This window comes from Homalodisca vitripennis, chromosome 2, assembly GCF_021130785.1.
Source record: "Homalodisca vitripennis isolate AUS2020 chromosome 2, UT_GWSS_2.1, whole genome shotgun sequence".
NCBI classification, from domain to species: domain Eukaryota; kingdom Metazoa; phylum Arthropoda; class Insecta; order Hemiptera; family Cicadellidae; genus Homalodisca; species Homalodisca vitripennis.
In genome coordinates, this window is record NC_060208.1 from 221,084,180 (window position 1) to 221,102,716 (window position 18,537).

Genomic DNA, 18,537 nt, shown 5'->3' on the forward strand with positions numbered 1-18,537 from the left:
TACAGGGTCATGTACGATCAGTACCTAGGGTTCCGAAAAATAAACTTCGGAGACAATAACGTGTTAGTAAACCTGAAAGAATTTATTGATAACTCACCTTTGGTTGTAATTGACACACATCTACATCAACCAACAACAGACAGATCTCGAAGTGACATTCAGATTGAATTAGATTTTGTAAAAGCTATTGCATCTCCACAGGGGAGCAGCGGCACCACAGCATATGTTGTCGTTGTATCTGAGGCACATTTCTCATATGACATTACTCGAAACATAATCAAATTCCTGTAAAAACAAATAAAAAAAAACAACAAAAAACAAAAAAAAGTAAAATAAAAATGTTTTTTTTTTCATTAGTAGGCGGCAATTATTGTTTTCATGTAAGTGTTTTGTATATAAGAAAGCGTATAGAATGGAAAGTCAGCGTAATTATACAGTTCGGCTATCCGAAGCTCAAAAACGTAAGCTTCGTACAGCGTACAAAAGACGGAAACCTACAGTAATCAGATTATCTAATGAACAGCTGTCTCACGGAAGTGATCGTATACTTCTTTCTGGAGAGCAACACAAAGCCGTTTCTAGAGCTGTTAAGAACAAAAAAGGTTTACAATTGCTTCTAAGTTACAACCAACTCGTATCTAATAAACAAGGAGGGTTTTTGAAGGAAATTATGGAAATGGTGGATTCGTCAGTTCCTGGAGGTAAACGCTTCATCTCTCCATTAATAAGAAGAAAGTTGGCTCCTTTACTGAGAGAAAAATTTATACCTTGGTTAAAGAGTTTAGTCGATGAGGAGTTGGACACCATTATTGAAAAAGATCCTACAGGTAGAGGGTTGAAACATCGTATTGGTCGGAAGCTTGATGCATTGTTGTCTGTGAATAAAAAAAAGAGATCTTCCCGCTGTCTCTTGGTGAAATAGAAAAATTAGCAGGTATATTAAACATTAATGAGTTTAGAGGTGTTTTCATGCGACAGTTACTTCCAGACAAACCTACAAATATCGAACGTGGTATTGTAAATCTTGGTGACCTTTCATCTGGTGGTACTCACTGGACGTGTTATGTGAAACGTGGTGAAAAGAAATTCTATTTTGATTCATATGGCGATGTCAATCCTCCAATAGAAGTAGTCAGGTACTTGGGGTCAAAAGGGTTGGTTTATAACTCAGAGCGTATTCAGGGGTTTGATGATCCTCCTATCTGTGGACATTTGTGCCTGGAGGTTCTACGACGAGATTCAGCTGGTGAGGACTGGGAACATATTCTTCGTAATATAAGGAACAATAAAAATGCATGGAAACCGTGGTTTTATTTTCAACAGATTTGGAGACGAAATTGAAATTGGGTCAATACCAACTCAACCCAATTCAGACCCTTCTCCTGACGAGATAATTGAGCTTGCAAGTGATGTATCAAAAGTCTCACAAGATTTATCCGAAGTCAAGAAATTATTGGAATCGCATTTGGTAAAATCGGAAAAAATAATAAATGCGATCGAGATTGTCCCCACTAGTACCGTAAATGGTAAAAAGATATGGGGCAGCTTCCTACTGAAAAACCACCAGAGAATTGGTCAAGTGAGCAAAGCAGTGGAGCCATATGATGTGGTTGTCAAAGTTCAATTGAGTGAATTAGAAGGCAAGATATACATCATGCAGAAAAAATTCAACAACGAAATAAAAAATATATGGAAAGAGGTTTTGAAGACTTCCATGATGGTAGTAACTTCATGTAAAACTTGTATAGAATTATAAGTATATAAAAAACTGCAACCATGCCATTACTCAAACTAACTGGAACTGAGTCTGTACTGACTCTCCATCTAGAACACCCCATCCACTTGGATCCAAACGTAGAGTATTATATGGCTCTTGTTGGATTTTACTCTGAGAACAACATATACAACTTGTTGCAACATGCAAAAGTCTATTTTTGGGACTTGGAAATACATTTCATTCCGAAACCACTGATACTTCAATGTGGTTACTGGACCATTGAAAAACTTGAAAAGAGTTTCAGAGATTACATACAATCGTTGAATCTTAGTGTAAATTCTGACGATTTCAAGATCTTTAAAGATGGTGACAAAATATCAATTAATTCTCCAATTAAATTCTACTTGGATAAAACCGTTAGTGATCTCTTAGGTTTTGAAAAATATGATGCAACAAACTTACAAAAAGAATCGTCTTACTTCAACTCAAATGAAAATGTAATTGCATCGAATCCACCGAATCTCAGAGCCGTTGATGTCATCGAGATACACTGCAATATTGTCAACAACAGTCTTGTCAATCATGATGTTCACTCTCACAAACATTTGGAGACAGCAATCCTCTACTCCTTTTCCCCTAATGTACCACACGGCTACAAAATATCTCAATCACCTCAAGAAAAACACTACATACCTCTTCGGAGCGGTTTACGAAAGATTCAACAGATCACAATCACACTTGTAGACCAAAACAACCAACTGCTCCAGAACAACCATGTAAACAACATCGTCTATTTAGATCTGATCAGTAAATCACAAACACATACATACTCACAATTGTGGTAAATAAAAACGCGTGGTGATTCGCGCGGCGCGGTTCTGACCACCCGTACTCACACTCTTAGTCGCTCTCTAAAAAATTCTGTCCCAGATTCGGTCTCACACGGTTTGTCCCAGAACCGGTCTCGGGTGCGTTGTCCCAGGAACGGCTAAAGTATACTACTTTGTCCTATTAGCAGCATCTTACTGGAGCTCTTAACCAATTAGATATTGTTTGATTCAACTGAATTGATTGTAGCCATTTTTGTTGCCTCCATATCAATTAATGCTGTCTCCCATCAAGAACTCAAATTCTCTTTTACTTTGGACAAGTATTCATACTTTCCTATATCATATTTTGCTGAAAAAGCGTCCAGCTTTGAATTTTCTTCTGGTTTTATTTGCTTTATCAATTTAAAATCTTTTATAAAGGGCACTTGGACTATGATTGGTTCCACACTATTGATATTTTCCCAAAGTGGAAAAACAGTAAGGCCCTGTTTTGTTCCTTAAAGAGTTCTTGACCCGTTTCTTTGTTGAGAACAATCTTTCACCAGTACAGGTCAGTAATACTGAATTATTTAGATAATAATAATCGTTTACTAAAAAGTAATAGAGAAAATTGAAAATTTGGGGGATGTTCGGACCCCTTGGACCCCCTCACTGGCTATGTCCTTGATTCTGAGAGTTCATTGCAAGTCCAGGATGTGCCTCTAGCTCTAATTTAAGCATATCAATGTCATAAAATTTATGTTGAACTGTCATGTTTATTTAGCTTTATAATGATGTACTGGCATCACAAAGAATTAATTATTGTAATAGCAACTTTGTAAATTTTAAGGAGATTAAAGATGAAATTTTCTTGAGGAGATTGAAATTTAATTCTAAATTGTAAAGAAGAATTGCAGGTTATATGCACTGATCAGCAGATCCAGCTAACTGTGTCAAACTTTTTCATTATTCTTCAACTATGAGGACTGCTAGGTGTTACCTAAATGAGTATTATTCATTTTTTGTTGGCTGAACCATTTGCACTTACTTAAACTTATTATTATACATTATTAAGTTTAATACTCTTTTCTTATTGACTATTGCTGCCTGATCTACCCACATTGCCATATTTATTTAAAGTATTGAATGTTGTGTTTAAGTTAGAACAAGGTTACCCTAATTCTTGTATCTTTTTGACATAATTTACAGTGAACGGTATTTAATTAAACTTGTGCAATAAAAAACAATATAAAGCAATGTGTATAAACCAGTCAGTAGAATAATTAATTATAAGTATTTGATATAACCTGTATAATATTATTAGGTGATGAAACAATAAATATAATGAATCAGAAAGATTTTTTGATAAGCAAGGAGGGGACCACAATTTGAGAATGAGTAGTAAATTTGAAGTAGTAAAAATTGAATTTTATCATGAAATTTTCTTCCAAAGTTTTTTTTGTTACTTAATGCTTGGTAGATAAAACATTTCAACTTAACAACGAAAGTAGATTTTGTATACAGCATCGACCTTCTGCAAAGTGTACTTACAGTAGAACTTACAGAAATTTTCTACATAATTTCATTGAACCCCCCAGAACTCAAAACCACACACAGTTCCAGAGTCTAATGTAATCCAAAATATGGATGTGGGAAAAATAACTGTACCACTAAAACCCAAAACAAGTTGAAATCTGCTAAAAAAGTTTATCTTAAAATGCGGATAAGTTCATGTTTTCTTCCAGTATGGTGGCCATTGACACTTCAAAGATCCACAACTCTGTTATATTGGGGCTAAACAGAATTGTTTCGTAAAATAAACAGCGACAATGTGTTTGAGCTGTCACAAAATTAACCTACTTCTCCGACTGAGCTGGAAGGATTACTGATGTTTGGAATTTCTTTCAATCATCTCAGTGCTTCTGAAATGTGAGACAAAGTTTCTCACTCTTAGATAGTTTGATAAATTAAAGTTCAACTTTTTTGAATGCCACAGAGATAAAGTAAGTAGTAATGAATAATAATAATAATAATAAGTAGTAATGAACAGAAGAGTATTTACCGAGGTTTCCAGGAATTTGGCCTCCTCGTGGTGACAGGCTGGAAGTGTAGGTCATCGGGAAAGTTGACGTAGAAGAGGATGTCAGGCTTAACCAAGTCCTCGGGCCACAGCGAGTAGAAGCCGGATCCAGGTTCTGGCAGGTCGGAGTCATTCAGCAGTTTGGTCAGAGCAAAAATGGCTTGATGATTCCAGTAGCTTCAGTAATCAAGATTATGAGAAAAAATACTAATATAAGACACTTTAACTATTTAATTATCGATAGTTTATTTAAGTTAATTGTAGGATTACCATAGCCTATTAGTGGTGTAATTTTAAGATGAAGCATTGGGACTTAGAGTCCTTTATAGGTTAGAATAATAATACTACATATTGTCAAATAATACGACTTTCTATTAAGTACACTTTGTGTTTAAGTATTCTTGATTTAATTTGTGAATTGCAAAACTAGTCAATACTAGATAAATATTTTATTAAGAGTACTGGATTAACACACAACCATAAAAGGGAAAATCAGAATAATAAATATAAAATAAAATATTTGTTTTGATATTAAAGAGGTACAGTGATATCTGAGTTGTATACTTGAGTATTCCAATGCCAATTTTGTCATTGTAGCAGCAACAAACTGATAACCGGAAATAAATTCCAGGAATGTAGGAATTTAGATAACTTTTTATCTAAAAGGGTATTTGATATTAATTGATGGCAGTCCTAAGTAATGGGAAAAAGCATTTGAATTTACACAATGTTCTAGTTTAATAAAATTGTATATGTAAATTTTAAGTTAGTGCTTTAAAAAGTAAAATGAATTCATGAAAAAATTTAACTCCTTTATATATGGACATTTCAAGTTTGGGGGATGATGGGAATTATTATTACCTAATCATGACCACAACACTATAAATAAAACAAAGGACTATTACCACATTCATCTCATGGCTATGCTGGTAAAGGTTCATATTACATGGGAACTAAACTTTAAAATGTTTTGCCTAAGGAGAAAAACAAGACAATAATTTCAATAGTTTTAATCCTCACCAGCACACTTACTGTAGATTGCCATAGATGATTATTATAGATTGTATAAAGTTGCAGACTTTAGTTCACTCTTTCATTCATAAAATAATCCCAGTAAAAATGGCTCTTATTGGAAATAAAAAGAGTTAATTATTATTACAACTGAAGATTTACACTCTTCATCATTAATTTTGACACATAGTTTTAGCAATTTTCAATGTTCTTAGGAGCAAAGCTCTAATCAGATTTACTGTAGTTTAACATGACAGATAAATGATTTGGTTTGATTTAGTACAGGTACTCATATCCCCCATAATACATTCATTGTTAGCTACAAATTTTAAACGAAGACTCTCTAGTTTATGTTATAAAACCAATTAAATTGTGCCAAAATGCAGCAAACACTTTCTTCCAAAGGATTTTATATCAAACAACATACTTTGGCATTTTTATACTGCTAAAGGCCTCTGGAACCTTAAGTGATCTGATCTTAAGTGAATTATTTTAAAATGAAACTTAAATGGTTTAAAGATATTTTTATAAATCTGTGATTTATGTGCTTTTAAGCCCTTTCATTGGGTTTCATACAGTGAAAATTTAATGAACGTTGGTTGAGCATTTCTACAAAACGTGACTAATCACAATAGTTTTGTAATTGATCATCCTTTTTAGAACAATTTTACGCGTTAGAACAACAGAAGCATGAAATTTTAAGAAGTGGTGTCTGCTCTCTTCATCATGTGTCAAATCCTAAAACACAAGGCTAAGAAAGCAAACAATTTAAATACATGACAATGAACACACCAAAATTTAAGTGGTTCATGAAAACCAAACATACCTTAACCCAGTGCTAAGCCAAAAAAAGCAAAATAAAAATTCACTAAATAACACAGTTATAACACTGAACCATATGATGCGTGCTCTTACAGTAGAAGAATTGAGTCCTGTGAAGAAGAGAGCAAATACCATGTTTCAACGAGTCGTATTTCTGTCGCAACACACAACAATGGCAAATATCCATAGTCCTACTACTTTTGTACCTTGCGACCACCACAGGCCACCTCTGGAGAGACTCTGCTGCTTGGTAACCAAGGGCGTAAACTGCTAAACTGAAGAAAGCCCTTCTCAGCAACAAGTCCTTGGGTGTGAACAGCTTTCGGTAGGGGATAAGGCAAGGCGGTGCCATAGAGAAGTAACTGGCCGTGATCATCTTGGAAAACCGCTTGCTCAGGATCGATGTGCCTGAAAGAATGTTATGGTGCTTCCTTATCTTTTGATATTTGATCATTTCAACGTTTTAGCAATATCTGACGTTTGATGGAGTTACTAATACTCACTTATTCTGTGGTTGCCCTCGAACACAATGAAAGGAAACCTTGAAGTACTGACATCTTTTGTGATAAACTTCTTTTCAAATGGGCAACATTCATGCTCAAAGACATCTAAAACTCTCTGACAGCCTGGTACATGTGAGTACTGAAACAAAATAAAATGGTGTTATTATCAAAACAGGGATATGAAGAATGTCACAGGGTATAAAACTACTAAATATATATGTATGTGTATAATAAAATGCATATTATTAGGTATGTTTCAATACTAATTAGCAAATCAATTGCATAAATTTTCAATTAAGTATATAAACAGTGCTGCTGCAATTGATGTTCCATTTACTGTGGTCTCAAACATTTTAAATTTTTTGCTGTATAAACTAAAACAACACAAAAACATTTGCTGAGCATTAGCAAAGTCTGTTACTTAAGAGGCTGGTAAAATATCTCTGTTGTCTGTTACTCTGTCTGTCTGTCTGCAGGATATTTCAAGAACAAATTTAGCTATAGATTTGAAATCTTGTATGAAATTTCATTTCTACATAGAAAAGGTAGAGCTCTATCATGGAATTTTGCTGAGCATTAGTGAAGCGTAATTGTTTGCAGTATAGAATAAATTGAGCTATAGACTTGAAATTTTGCATACTTTGCTATAACTCAGAGATCTGGCAAAATTCCTCTTGTATGATGGTTTGTGTATTTGTCATCTACAGGATAATTCGAGAGTACATTTAACTATGGACTTGAAATTTTTTAATATTTCAGCAAAGCCTGTTACGTGATAGGTGATGTGATGTACTCCTATATCAGTCAGTATCAGTCACTCGAACTGGCCGGTCGTTATCGCTCTGCGCTCTGACTGAAGGTTAAGTGTAGCACGTGCTGTGTACAGGTTAGCTTAACCTGCTTGTACTGGACGTTACAGTGAATTCGTTCATTTTCGCCTAATTATGTCGGCTAACTGCAGCATTTGCAATTTGGTGTGTGTGACGATGAGAAGAGTTGTATCAAGTGTGTTGGGAAGTGTAGTGCAGTGATACATATTAATTGTGTTCCAAGCAAGACCCGTTCCAAACTCGAGTGGATGTGCGATGTATGCAGACTTGAAAAGGAGTCCGTAAATAGTAAAAAAATCGTCATCAACTGTAATAACTAAAGATTTTCTTATCTCAACCATGAACTCTTTCAAGAACGAAGTTTTTAGTGAGCTTCAAACCTACAGCAAAGAGTTTAAAGACTTCAAATCCTCCTTAGAATTTTTCTCAGAGAAAATGGACAATGCCTCTGAATTAATGAATAAAATAACGGAAGAAATGAAAAGTGCAAAGGAGGAAGCCCGACTACTGCGTGAAGAAAACTCAAAGTTGCGCACGGCCGTAGAGGACCTGGAGATGAGAATGAGAGACATGGAACAGTATTCGCGGATCTCTAACATTGAAATTAGCGGAGTTCCTGTGTCTCAGAATGAAGATTTGGAGAGTCTGCTGTGTGATATTTCCAAGGCCATCAACGTGGAGAGCTGAAGGAGGAGAGTGTCGAGGCGGCGCCATAGAGTCCCAGCTACAACAAGAAGCGAGCTGCCCCCATCGTCGTCAAGTTCAAGTCCCGACGAGACAAGGAGACGTGGATCAACGGCTTCAAAGCGACGCGACCCTGACAGCTGACAAGATCAACCCGAGGATGCCGAAGGAGAAGGTGTTCCATCAATGAGCACCTTTCACCAGCGAACAAGCAACTCCTCTTCAAGACCAAGGAGGCTGCAAGGGACCGCGGCTACAAGTTCGTCTGGACCAAGGACGGGAAGATCTTTCGCACGGAAGGACAGCGGCGATAGAGTATTGAAGATCACTGGTGAAACGAGTGTTAGAGGGACATGTGTGTACAGAGATGTACATAGTTTGTATATAACTGTATCATATAGCAATCAGCCATGTATATAATTAGTTTAGCATATGGACCCAGAAAATAATATTTTGAATTTTGAATATTTAAGCAAGGATTTTTTTGCCTCCTCTGAAATTACATTTAGCTGCATCCATATAAATATTAGAAGTTTGAGACAAAATTTTGACGTATTACTAGCCAGTTTAGCGAAATTAGACCACGAAATAGATTTAATAGTTTTATCAGAAATCTGGATTATCGAAGAAGAAATTTACTTGTACAATATACCGGGATATTCTAGTTTGCGAACTGTAACCAAACATTATAGTATTATAGCATTCGTTCGTGATACATTTAGAACCAGAGACAAATGCATAAAAATGACCTCCGCCGATATTTTAATTCTAGAGCTTAAAATAAAAAATTATATTTTTTAATATATTTTGCATTTACAGACTACAAAGTCATACTGCACATAACTTCATTCAAGAAACTAGAACCTATATTAAACCAACTTTCAAAACAAATGTAATTTATCTGGGTGATGTTAATATTTACATAAAAAAATTACAATGCAGAGGCAGAAGTATATCTTTCTTTAATGTACAATAATGGATTTTCTTCCTTTATTAACAATCTACTAGAATATCGCCAGAATCTTCCTCCTGCATAGACCATATTTTTATCAGACATAAAAATTTAAACAAATTTGTATCAGGAAACTTTAAGTCCGAAATTACTGACCATAATTTAATAGCTTTGTTGATTAAAAATGAAAATAATGTTAACCGATTCTCTGAACATAGTAGTTCTACTGTAACTTGCGAAAAAGTCGATTTTGAAAAGTTAAAGAATTTTTTAAATGATTTTAACTGGGATAATGTGTTAACTGAGTTGAATGTAAACATTGCAGTAACAGCTGCGTTTTATAATGCAATCCCAAGAGGCCTTGTCATGTAGTAAGGACACTAAAGTAATTAGATATAAATATCAAAAAGCAAAATACAAAAAGCCCTTGGATTAATGAGTACCTTTTGAATAAAAATTGAAAGAAGAAACAAAAATTAAGTAAAATAAAAAGAAAAAAGGCCATATGACTTAGGGTTCAAAACATATTTCAGTAATTTTGTAAATAAACTCAATTTAGATATTACTAAGGCGAAAGAAAAATATTATTCAAGTTTATTTGATGCGTGTAAAGGTAACAGGTGCTCAGCAGTGGAAGTTGATTAACAGCCTAACTGATAAGACAGATAAGCAGCTGATAACGTGTGTTCAAGGTCAGTGACGGCAACAGTGTAGAGGATCCACAAACAATTGGCAAACATGTTCAATGAATACTTCATAAACGCTCCCTTATCACTAGTGGGCCGGCTTTGCCCGACACTGGTGGAGTGGATGCATCTGGTTGCGTCTACCAAATAAACAGCCTGTTCTTATATCCCGTATGTGAACAAGAAAATTCTTAAAATAATCAAATCTCTCAAGAATAAGAAATCAGTGGGCAGTGACTCTCTCTCGGTTCAGCTATTAAAGGAAATCGCTCCAGAAATTTGTCATGTATTGGTACATTTAATTAATATTAGCTTCTTAACAGGGGAATTCCCAACCAAATTAAAAGAAAGTATTGTTGTACCAATCTTTAAGAATGGTAAGCGGGACCTCCTACAAAACTATAGACCGATTGCTTTGCTTTCTGTGCTATCGAAGGTGTTTGAGAGAGCAATGAAAACAAGGCTCTAGAATTTTTAAATAAACAAAATTTTTTCAGTACAAAACAATTTGGCTTTACTAAAGGGAAAAATACCGAGTTGGCAATAGTGGATTTTACTGAAGGCGTATACAAGGGTTTTAAACAATGGCGCGAAAAAACATCGGGGATGTTTATAGATTTCTCTAAAGCCTTCGACCTTGTCGATCACGAAATTTTACTTGGAAAATTAGAAATAGCTGGGATAAGAGGCATTCCCTTGATGTGGTTCAGAAGCTACCTATTTGGCCGCTCACAGCAAGTACGTATTCAGCAAAAATTTAAGTCCACCAAAAATAATAACAAAGGCGTACCTCAGGGGTCCGTGCTCTCTGCCTCTTTATTCTTAGTGTTTATAAACAGCCTATTAAATATCCCAATGTACGGAAAAATCAGTGCTTTTGCTGACGACGTCTCACTTCGTTACACAAATAAACATTGGGCTCCCATTTGGACACAAATAACTGAGGATCTCAAATCACTTCGAAAATTGGTGCTGCAACAATAATTAAAATGGTAATTAACGTTTCCAAGACCAAAATTATAAATTTTGACCTTAGAGGGTTTTCTTTCGACACGGATTTACATTTTCACGTCGTTAATGAGTGCATCCAACCCTTGCGATTGTGTTAAAATTGAGCAAGTTAATCAATTAAAATATCTTGGTGTTTACATAGACGATAAACTTTCATGGAAAACTCATACTTCACAATTACAGATAAAACTCAGGAAAAACATAAGGAAATTTTATTTTTTAAGAAATATTGTAAATTTAAATTCTTATGCGGACCCTTTATTTTTCACTTTATAGAGTCAAGACTAAAACTATGGAATTGAAAACTGGGAGGGACAGACAAAGTGTCCATTAATCCATTAATAGTAACGCAAAATTATTTTGTGCGTATAATTACCTTCCAACACAAAAACGTGCCTCTGCTCCTCCATTTTACAACCACTTAAAGATTCTTCCCTTAAGTCATTTATTTGTCTACAAAGTCTTAAAAATATTTTTTAATAGAAGTGGAAATTATGGCATCGACAGAGCCTATAACAATACTAGAAGTGTGGCTCACGGGCTCTACACTCATCCTAAAGTAAAAAAAATCTATTTTTAAAAAGAGTTTCATTTTTTTTTGGGCCCCAAAATTTACAATCAATTGCCAAATTTTCGTTAAAATTAAACAATTAAAAACTGCAAACAATTTTTGGATAAAGTTAGAAAATGGTTACTGACTAAAGATGACGTTAAGTTATTTATTTATGATTTTATCGTAAGCTGTAATTAAAAAACAGGTAGAATTAGATATAGATATAGAATAGATAGAAACAGGTATCATAAGATTGAGTTATTTTCCACACTTTAATCTGTATGTAAAATAGAGTATCTTTTTTTCACTTAGAAGTGGTAGATGAAACAATTATGTGGTGTAATACTTTAATTTAATTTTTACGTTTATTATGTTTTTTAAAGTATATATTATTTTTGTAAAAAGAGTTATTTTAGCAATAGCAAGCATAGATTGCGAGTGCTGTGGTGTCGACCAGGTACACAAGAGGATAGCTATGTAGACTGGACTGTCAGTGTAAAAACACTTAGTTAAGTTTTCTTTGCTCTAGCCATCGCTACTTGTTCAGATGGCTAGTATTTCCAACCATTTCATTTATTGTCAATTTGTACAAAGTTTGGAATAAAATATTTCTTTCTTTCTTTCTTCTATATTGTGTTTGTCATATGTCAAATAACAGCAAAATGAAATGAACATTTTCATGTCAGCTGTGTTTTACATAAAGGAAACACTGAAGTACAAATACTGCGTGAACATCTCTACAGGCTCCAGTCGATGTTCTGGCAGCCATTGTGTATCTAAGAAAATTCTGAGATGTAAAGAAAGACCAGAGAAAATAGTAATAATGGTGTAAAATTGCTGTGGATATAGTCTATATATAATGGACACAAAACCTTTAAATATTTACCGCCTAGAAATATTTCCATATTTAAACTTATCCATACCTATTTTACATTAAGTGTGAAAAACACATTTAATATTGAAAAATTTACGTTGCGGAAATCAAAAGTAAACAAAGTTTTGTTTCAAGTCAGCATCACACAATTTGTAAATAAAAAATACATGTCATAGTGTATCTGTCAGTATTGACATGTTATAACTGGAGTAGAGCAGATATTGTGTATTGTGTTAATAAAGTCTCTGACTCAAAATGTCTCTTACACTTTTGAAACAAATGAAAAAATTGCTGCTTTTGACAAAATGAAAGTGCCCAATTGAACTATTTCGTTGCTGAAGGAAACAGGATTTTTCCGGACATTTGCCATCACTCAGTGAAACAAGAAACCAGTAACACCTGATTTACAATCCTGACAATCCTTCCATCGTCAAAAAATAACCTTCAAACAAAGAATTGATTCTCGGTACGGACCCGGAACCAATAAACAAATCAAAGACTTCGAAAAAAAAAAAGAAAAAAAAGTGTTACTGATTTCTTGTTTCACTGAACAATGGCAAATGTCCGGAAAAATCCTGTTTCCTTCACAATCCTTCCATCGTCAAAAATAACCTTCAAACAAAGAATTTCGATGCTGTTTTGTTTCATTCTATTTCATACAACCAAAGTAAGAATAATGGACAACTTATCAATAAATCTTACCTCAGGCATTCTGAAAACAGATTTCACATCATTCAACTCATAAAATAATCTAAGTATTCCAGCATTCCTAAATGGTCTACCTGTAATAGAGATTTATGTTAAAAAAATCATTACAACAAAATAGTTTTAAGTCTTCACAGATAAAAATAGTAACTACTTATGTATTGTACACAGATATCTAAATATGATATAATACCTGCTGAAGAAAAAGAAATACTCTTTACAGTATAAACATCTAAGTGTACTATAAAATTTGGGTAATATCTTGAATTCATAGGTTTAGTTACAAAAAATGTATAAATTAACATGATTTTTTGAAACTAAATTAATGCTCAAAAACAGTATTTGAGGCCATTTACAATTTAAAATAGCAAGAGTGACTGTATACCTTACATGCTTATTTCAAAATGTAAACTTTGCAGGCTTCCTTTGTTTGCCTTGTTCATGATTAGGAAAGTCTTCAGCAAAGTCCTCTGTATGGACCACAACAATAATTGTCTTATTGTAATACCATGGAAAAGAAGTAAGGAGAAAAATTGACTACTTAGTGTGCAATTTGAAAGATTGTAAAATTGTATTTGAAAAAAAAAAATTAGTCTAATGGTTAATGAACACCTACTAATTCTAATACTTCAGATTCTTTTAAAATAATAATAGTCCGCAATAGTTTGGTTGGAAGATATTGAAAAAGTTATCTTGATCATTTAAGTTTTTTCTCTTTTACACAAGCTGATATAAAATTGCGTACAACTTCAAAACTCTATCTATCAACTCAAAGACTCAGTAACAAATTGTACTTTGTGTTATTCACCCAGACTAGATACACTGTGATAACTCTCAAAACTAATCTAACAATAAAGTTATACTTTAAAGCAATTCCTGAACAGGAATAAAAATATAGTTTATTTAATAGTAAATGTTAAAAAAATTGTGAATATTACCTGAATCGTCAATATCAGGTTTGTATGATACTGTAGCCACGACCACCAAACATAAACACAGCAAAGACTTGGTGATTCCTCTTATAGGAATGTGTATCATCTTTTCTCAAACAGTTCTCTCTCATCATACTACTTCAAGATTCGTTGTCCATAATAGAAATCTAATCTGCCCCATCAGCTGTCTATGATGGCTTATCTGATGCTGCAATACCTGCTGTAGTGTGTGATAATGCATTATATTTCAATCAGTTAGTTGGACTTGGATCTGACAAAATAATGGTGTTCATTGCTAACAATCTAGTCTGTGCTTTTGTTTGAGTGTTTTATTGGTGTTTTTCAAGGGCATACCCAGGATCAAAACTAGAGGGGGGAGGGGCAAGCCATGATTGGCCAGCTTGTAAAATTTTAGAACAAATAAAGGTGAATGAAACCAACTTTTTAAGAAAATTATGTATAATTATAACAGTGCTTTATCAACTATTTGCTTGAAACAAATATTTTAATTCCATTTACATGTCTTATAATAGTATAACTTTTCTTGGATTTGCAGAAAACTTTTTCAAAACTCTCGTTTTAATCCAGTCCTGATTTTCCATAAATAATTTCCGACGGAGGCTCATCAAATAAAACCCAATTAATCTGTCCACCAGGTTTTCATCTTTCGAAGTGTAGTGAAAGAGCATTCAACAGTAGCCATAGTGGATGGAAAAACACTTAAAATGAGGAGTACATGCCTCAATGCAGTGAAAAAATATTAGCCTCCTCCAAAAGTACAGTCACTTCAAATCCTTTAATTTGCTTCCTGCTAAAACCTTCTTTTCACACAGATTATACCAAAAATCTAGTTCTGCAGAGATATAACCTAACTCATAAAACTCCACGAAATACATTGCATTTGCTTTTTTTCTCAAATCTTTTGAAGTAATTTTTAGCAGGTATGAAGGACTAAGATTGGATTGGATAAGGCAAAAGCAGGTGTATTTTCATTTGAGAATCTAACATTCAGTGATAAAGTTAAGGAGTCAAGATAAGAGATAATCAACCTCTCCAGTATTGAATCTCAGTCTCAGATGGTGGATTATGAAGGAAACGGGATTTTGGTGGATTACTTCTGTGTGTTTGCTTTTGAGCAATGTGTGGACCTGTTAACTCAACGCCGACTTTCTCCGCAATATCATGTTTTTTTTTTAAAGTAATTCATCAAAATCATGTTCAATTTCTTGTTAATTCTTCTTGATAACATTAAGCATCTCACTAATATCTTTCTTCAACATAATCAAATCAATATCTTTACTTTGTAGAATGTTCACTAAGGGTTCCAAAATCACAGAGTACTTTGCAATCATGCCTAAACATACAATGAATATTTGTTTAGTCACTGTTGTAGTTTAATTGATAGGCATATTTTCTTGTAACACAGTTTTCTACAACCAAGAGAAGTTCTAGTGCATAGAATATGTCATGCAAGGTGCATGACAAATTTCTAACCCTTGTATTTCTCAGACCATTTGGTCTCACAGTTTTGATAGATTAGAAACCGAATTCCTGCGGGCTGGTAACTCATGAAAGAAGGATATTGTATCATTAACTGTAGCAATTAAGTTTCTTATTTCTGGTAGTTTGCTAGCATCATTGACTAAAGGATTTAGTTTGTGGCTTGAGCAATGGAAAAATAAAGATTTATTTCTTCTTTTTTTTCAAAATGTCCTATACACCACCTTTTTTCAGCCACCGTAGAACCAGCGTCAAATCCAAATCCAACACAATTCTCTGCTAAAAGATTCTGAACAACTAAAAACCTTTAAATTGTATTATTATATTGTAGATTGTAAGATAATTTTTATGAACAATAAAATAAAGATAAATAACCCTAATTATGAAGTGTAAGTATTCTTAATATTAAAATAGTTATTTATAGGATTGTAATAAATTCCAGCAACAGTTAATATCAATTTATTACAACTGAATCGCTGATTGTTTAAACGGGATCTGAGTCACTTTTGTGTCAATTTGAGAAAAACAAAAACTGAACAATCCGCTTAATTTTATATAGTAAAAGTAACACAAATTATTTATAGTATCCCTCTACATATTAAGCTATGTTTTTGACCAAGAATATTTAAAAAATAAATCAAATTAGTGTTAATTGTTAATAAAAAAAAAAAAATAAATAAAAACGTTGACTCAGGTCCCTTTTAACACTCGAGAAGATTTATGCAGTATATTTTTATTTTTAGGGTTTGTGAATTAGTCAATAATAAATACATTTCTAATGTAAAATTATTTATTTATTATATTTTAAATATTAGAACTACATTGGAAGGAAACACTTGTGGATTAAAACACTTTTTTTTTGTTAAAACTTAAAGTTTACTCTGTATCGGTGCTAGGCCACTGAATAATTTCTCTGTAAAAGTCCTTGTGATCATCTGGAATGAATGGCATAGCTTTTATGATATCTTCTATTTTTGGTTTCTTGATTGAGATTTTCCCTTCAGGATAAGCTTCCTCTTCTGGCAACTTAACATGGTTCACTTTTTGAACCAAAAAAGTCTCCAAGGTTATAAAACTCCCCCGACCTTATAAACTCACTTGCTTTCACAACTCCCTTTCTTAAGGCAGAATATTCAAAATAGTGGTACTTAGAGGTGCTAAAATTGGATTTTTGATTTTTAGGAAGATGTCGTGTTTTAAAGGAAACAGATGTTTTCTTATAAGTAGTTGGCCACCAAGATGAATAACCAACAATCATGTTTGTATCTACAGGAGTAATAGTTCCTGGGTGTTTTTTCCAGCATTAGCTATTAGTTCACATACCTCCCTTGGTGTGTAAATCCTGTCACATTTTCTTATAGGCCTTTTAATAATGCTGAACTTTCTGTCACAAGGATTGTAAGAGTGTCCTCGCAAAGGGAAGAATTGTTTAATAGTTTGGGAACCTACCAGTATCAGTTAGGGCAAGGCAGACTTTGACAAAGTGTGATTCTTATTTTGTCCTGGGCAATTATCTGAAAATAGATGAAGTTCAGTCCCCTGACTCTGGTAAAAAAAATTAGCAATGTAGTGCATCAAGAATGATGTTACCTCATCAGGGCCTTTGTGAGCTTGGCCTTCATGGTAGACATAGTAGTGAGCCAAGTCGGTTTTTTGTGTTAAAAACACAAAATACATTCACTGTTAGTTGTCTTAGGTAGAACATTTCCTATACAGGAATTTTCGGCAGACTGATATTTTTGCATATAATCAAAAACTAGCCCTATAGTGTTTTCATTGTCCTTCGATAATTTTGTTGTTTCATGAAGAGCTGATGTGAACTTTTTCGCTCGCCTAACATGCACCATTAATTCAGCAGCAGCTACCTTTTTTGCAGAATCATTCAAGTGAGGACTTTTTATCCGTAACTTTGTTTTCTTCACAAAAACAACAGGTATCCAATTTGCGGCCTTCCAAACTTCAGGTTAAAATTATCATTGAAATAATTTAGATAAAAACTCGTACTTGGTACACGTTCCTGGATACTTTATCTTATACAGGTCATGCATTTTTCTCACAGACAATTCAGGTGAAATATACTTAAACTCTCTAGTGCCATAGTGGGAAGTTTTTACAGGGAAAGAGCTTATATGCGTGTGTATGTTTATAAGTTCATCTGGACCCACTTTGTTTACACATGGGTGTTTTCCACGTTCGTCACGAGATGACTCTCCGATAAGAAGCAATTTTCGTAACCGCTTTATTCTTTTATCAGTCACGTCATACAATCTGAAGAAGGCTTCACGGCAGACCTCTACTTTCAAATCTCTTAGAAGGACATGGTACTTAAAAACCTCTTACCTTCAAAACAGCAGTACCATCATTTTTTTCTGGGTCGGTGTTGTTTGACATCAATCACATCTATCATTCTCTGCAAGTGGAGGTCCTGTTCATCTTTTGAGTGTAGGTTTGAGTACAGAGAATCATGTATGACAGCTCTGTCTACATCATCAAACTTGTTGAAGCATTTCTTCTGACATCTGTAATCAATAAAAAGTTCTAGCAATTTTTGTATTAATAAAATGTAAAAATTGCCTGAAAAATGAAAAGGATTCGACAACAATTAAGCTTAACTCAAGTAAATTAGCCTAGCCTTAGTAAAACTCAGAGCGAGCTGTTCAGAAAAAAATTTACTTTAAATGTTATAGTAAAAAACATGGTAATGTAACATTTTATAAATACAAGGCTGTAATTTATTTACATGTTAGTGTATTTAAGAATATTACTAAACCTGCATGGTGATCGAGATTATCTATGTCGATGCAGTTTACCACCATGGCCTTTATATTCTTTCCCCTCCAGCTTCAATCTTTTAATAACATTCCTCTT

At 33.8% G+C, this 18,537-nt stretch overlaps 1 protein-coding gene across 1 annotated transcript in view; it reads right to left on the reverse strand.

Annotated features, from left to right (window-relative positions):
* Positions 1–14,320, reverse strand: part of LOC124355430 (UMP-CMP kinase 2, mitochondrial-like) — a 28,300-nt gene extending 13,980 nt beyond the window's left edge. The window contains exons 1-5 of the mRNA XM_046806569.1: positions 14,176–14,320; positions 13,235–13,314; positions 6,943–7,081; positions 6,646–6,847; positions 4,589–4,783 (exon numbers count right to left, since the gene is read on the reverse strand). Coding sequence (XP_046662525.1) covers positions 4,589–4,783; positions 6,646–6,847; positions 6,943–7,081; positions 13,235–13,314; positions 14,176–14,275 — 716 coding nt within the window. The 5' untranslated portion in view covers positions 14,276–14,320. The remainder of the gene's footprint in view (positions 1–4,588; positions 4,784–6,645; positions 6,848–6,942; positions 7,082–13,234; positions 13,315–14,175) is intronic.
* Between the last annotated feature and the right edge of the window lie 4,217 nt (positions 14,321–18,537).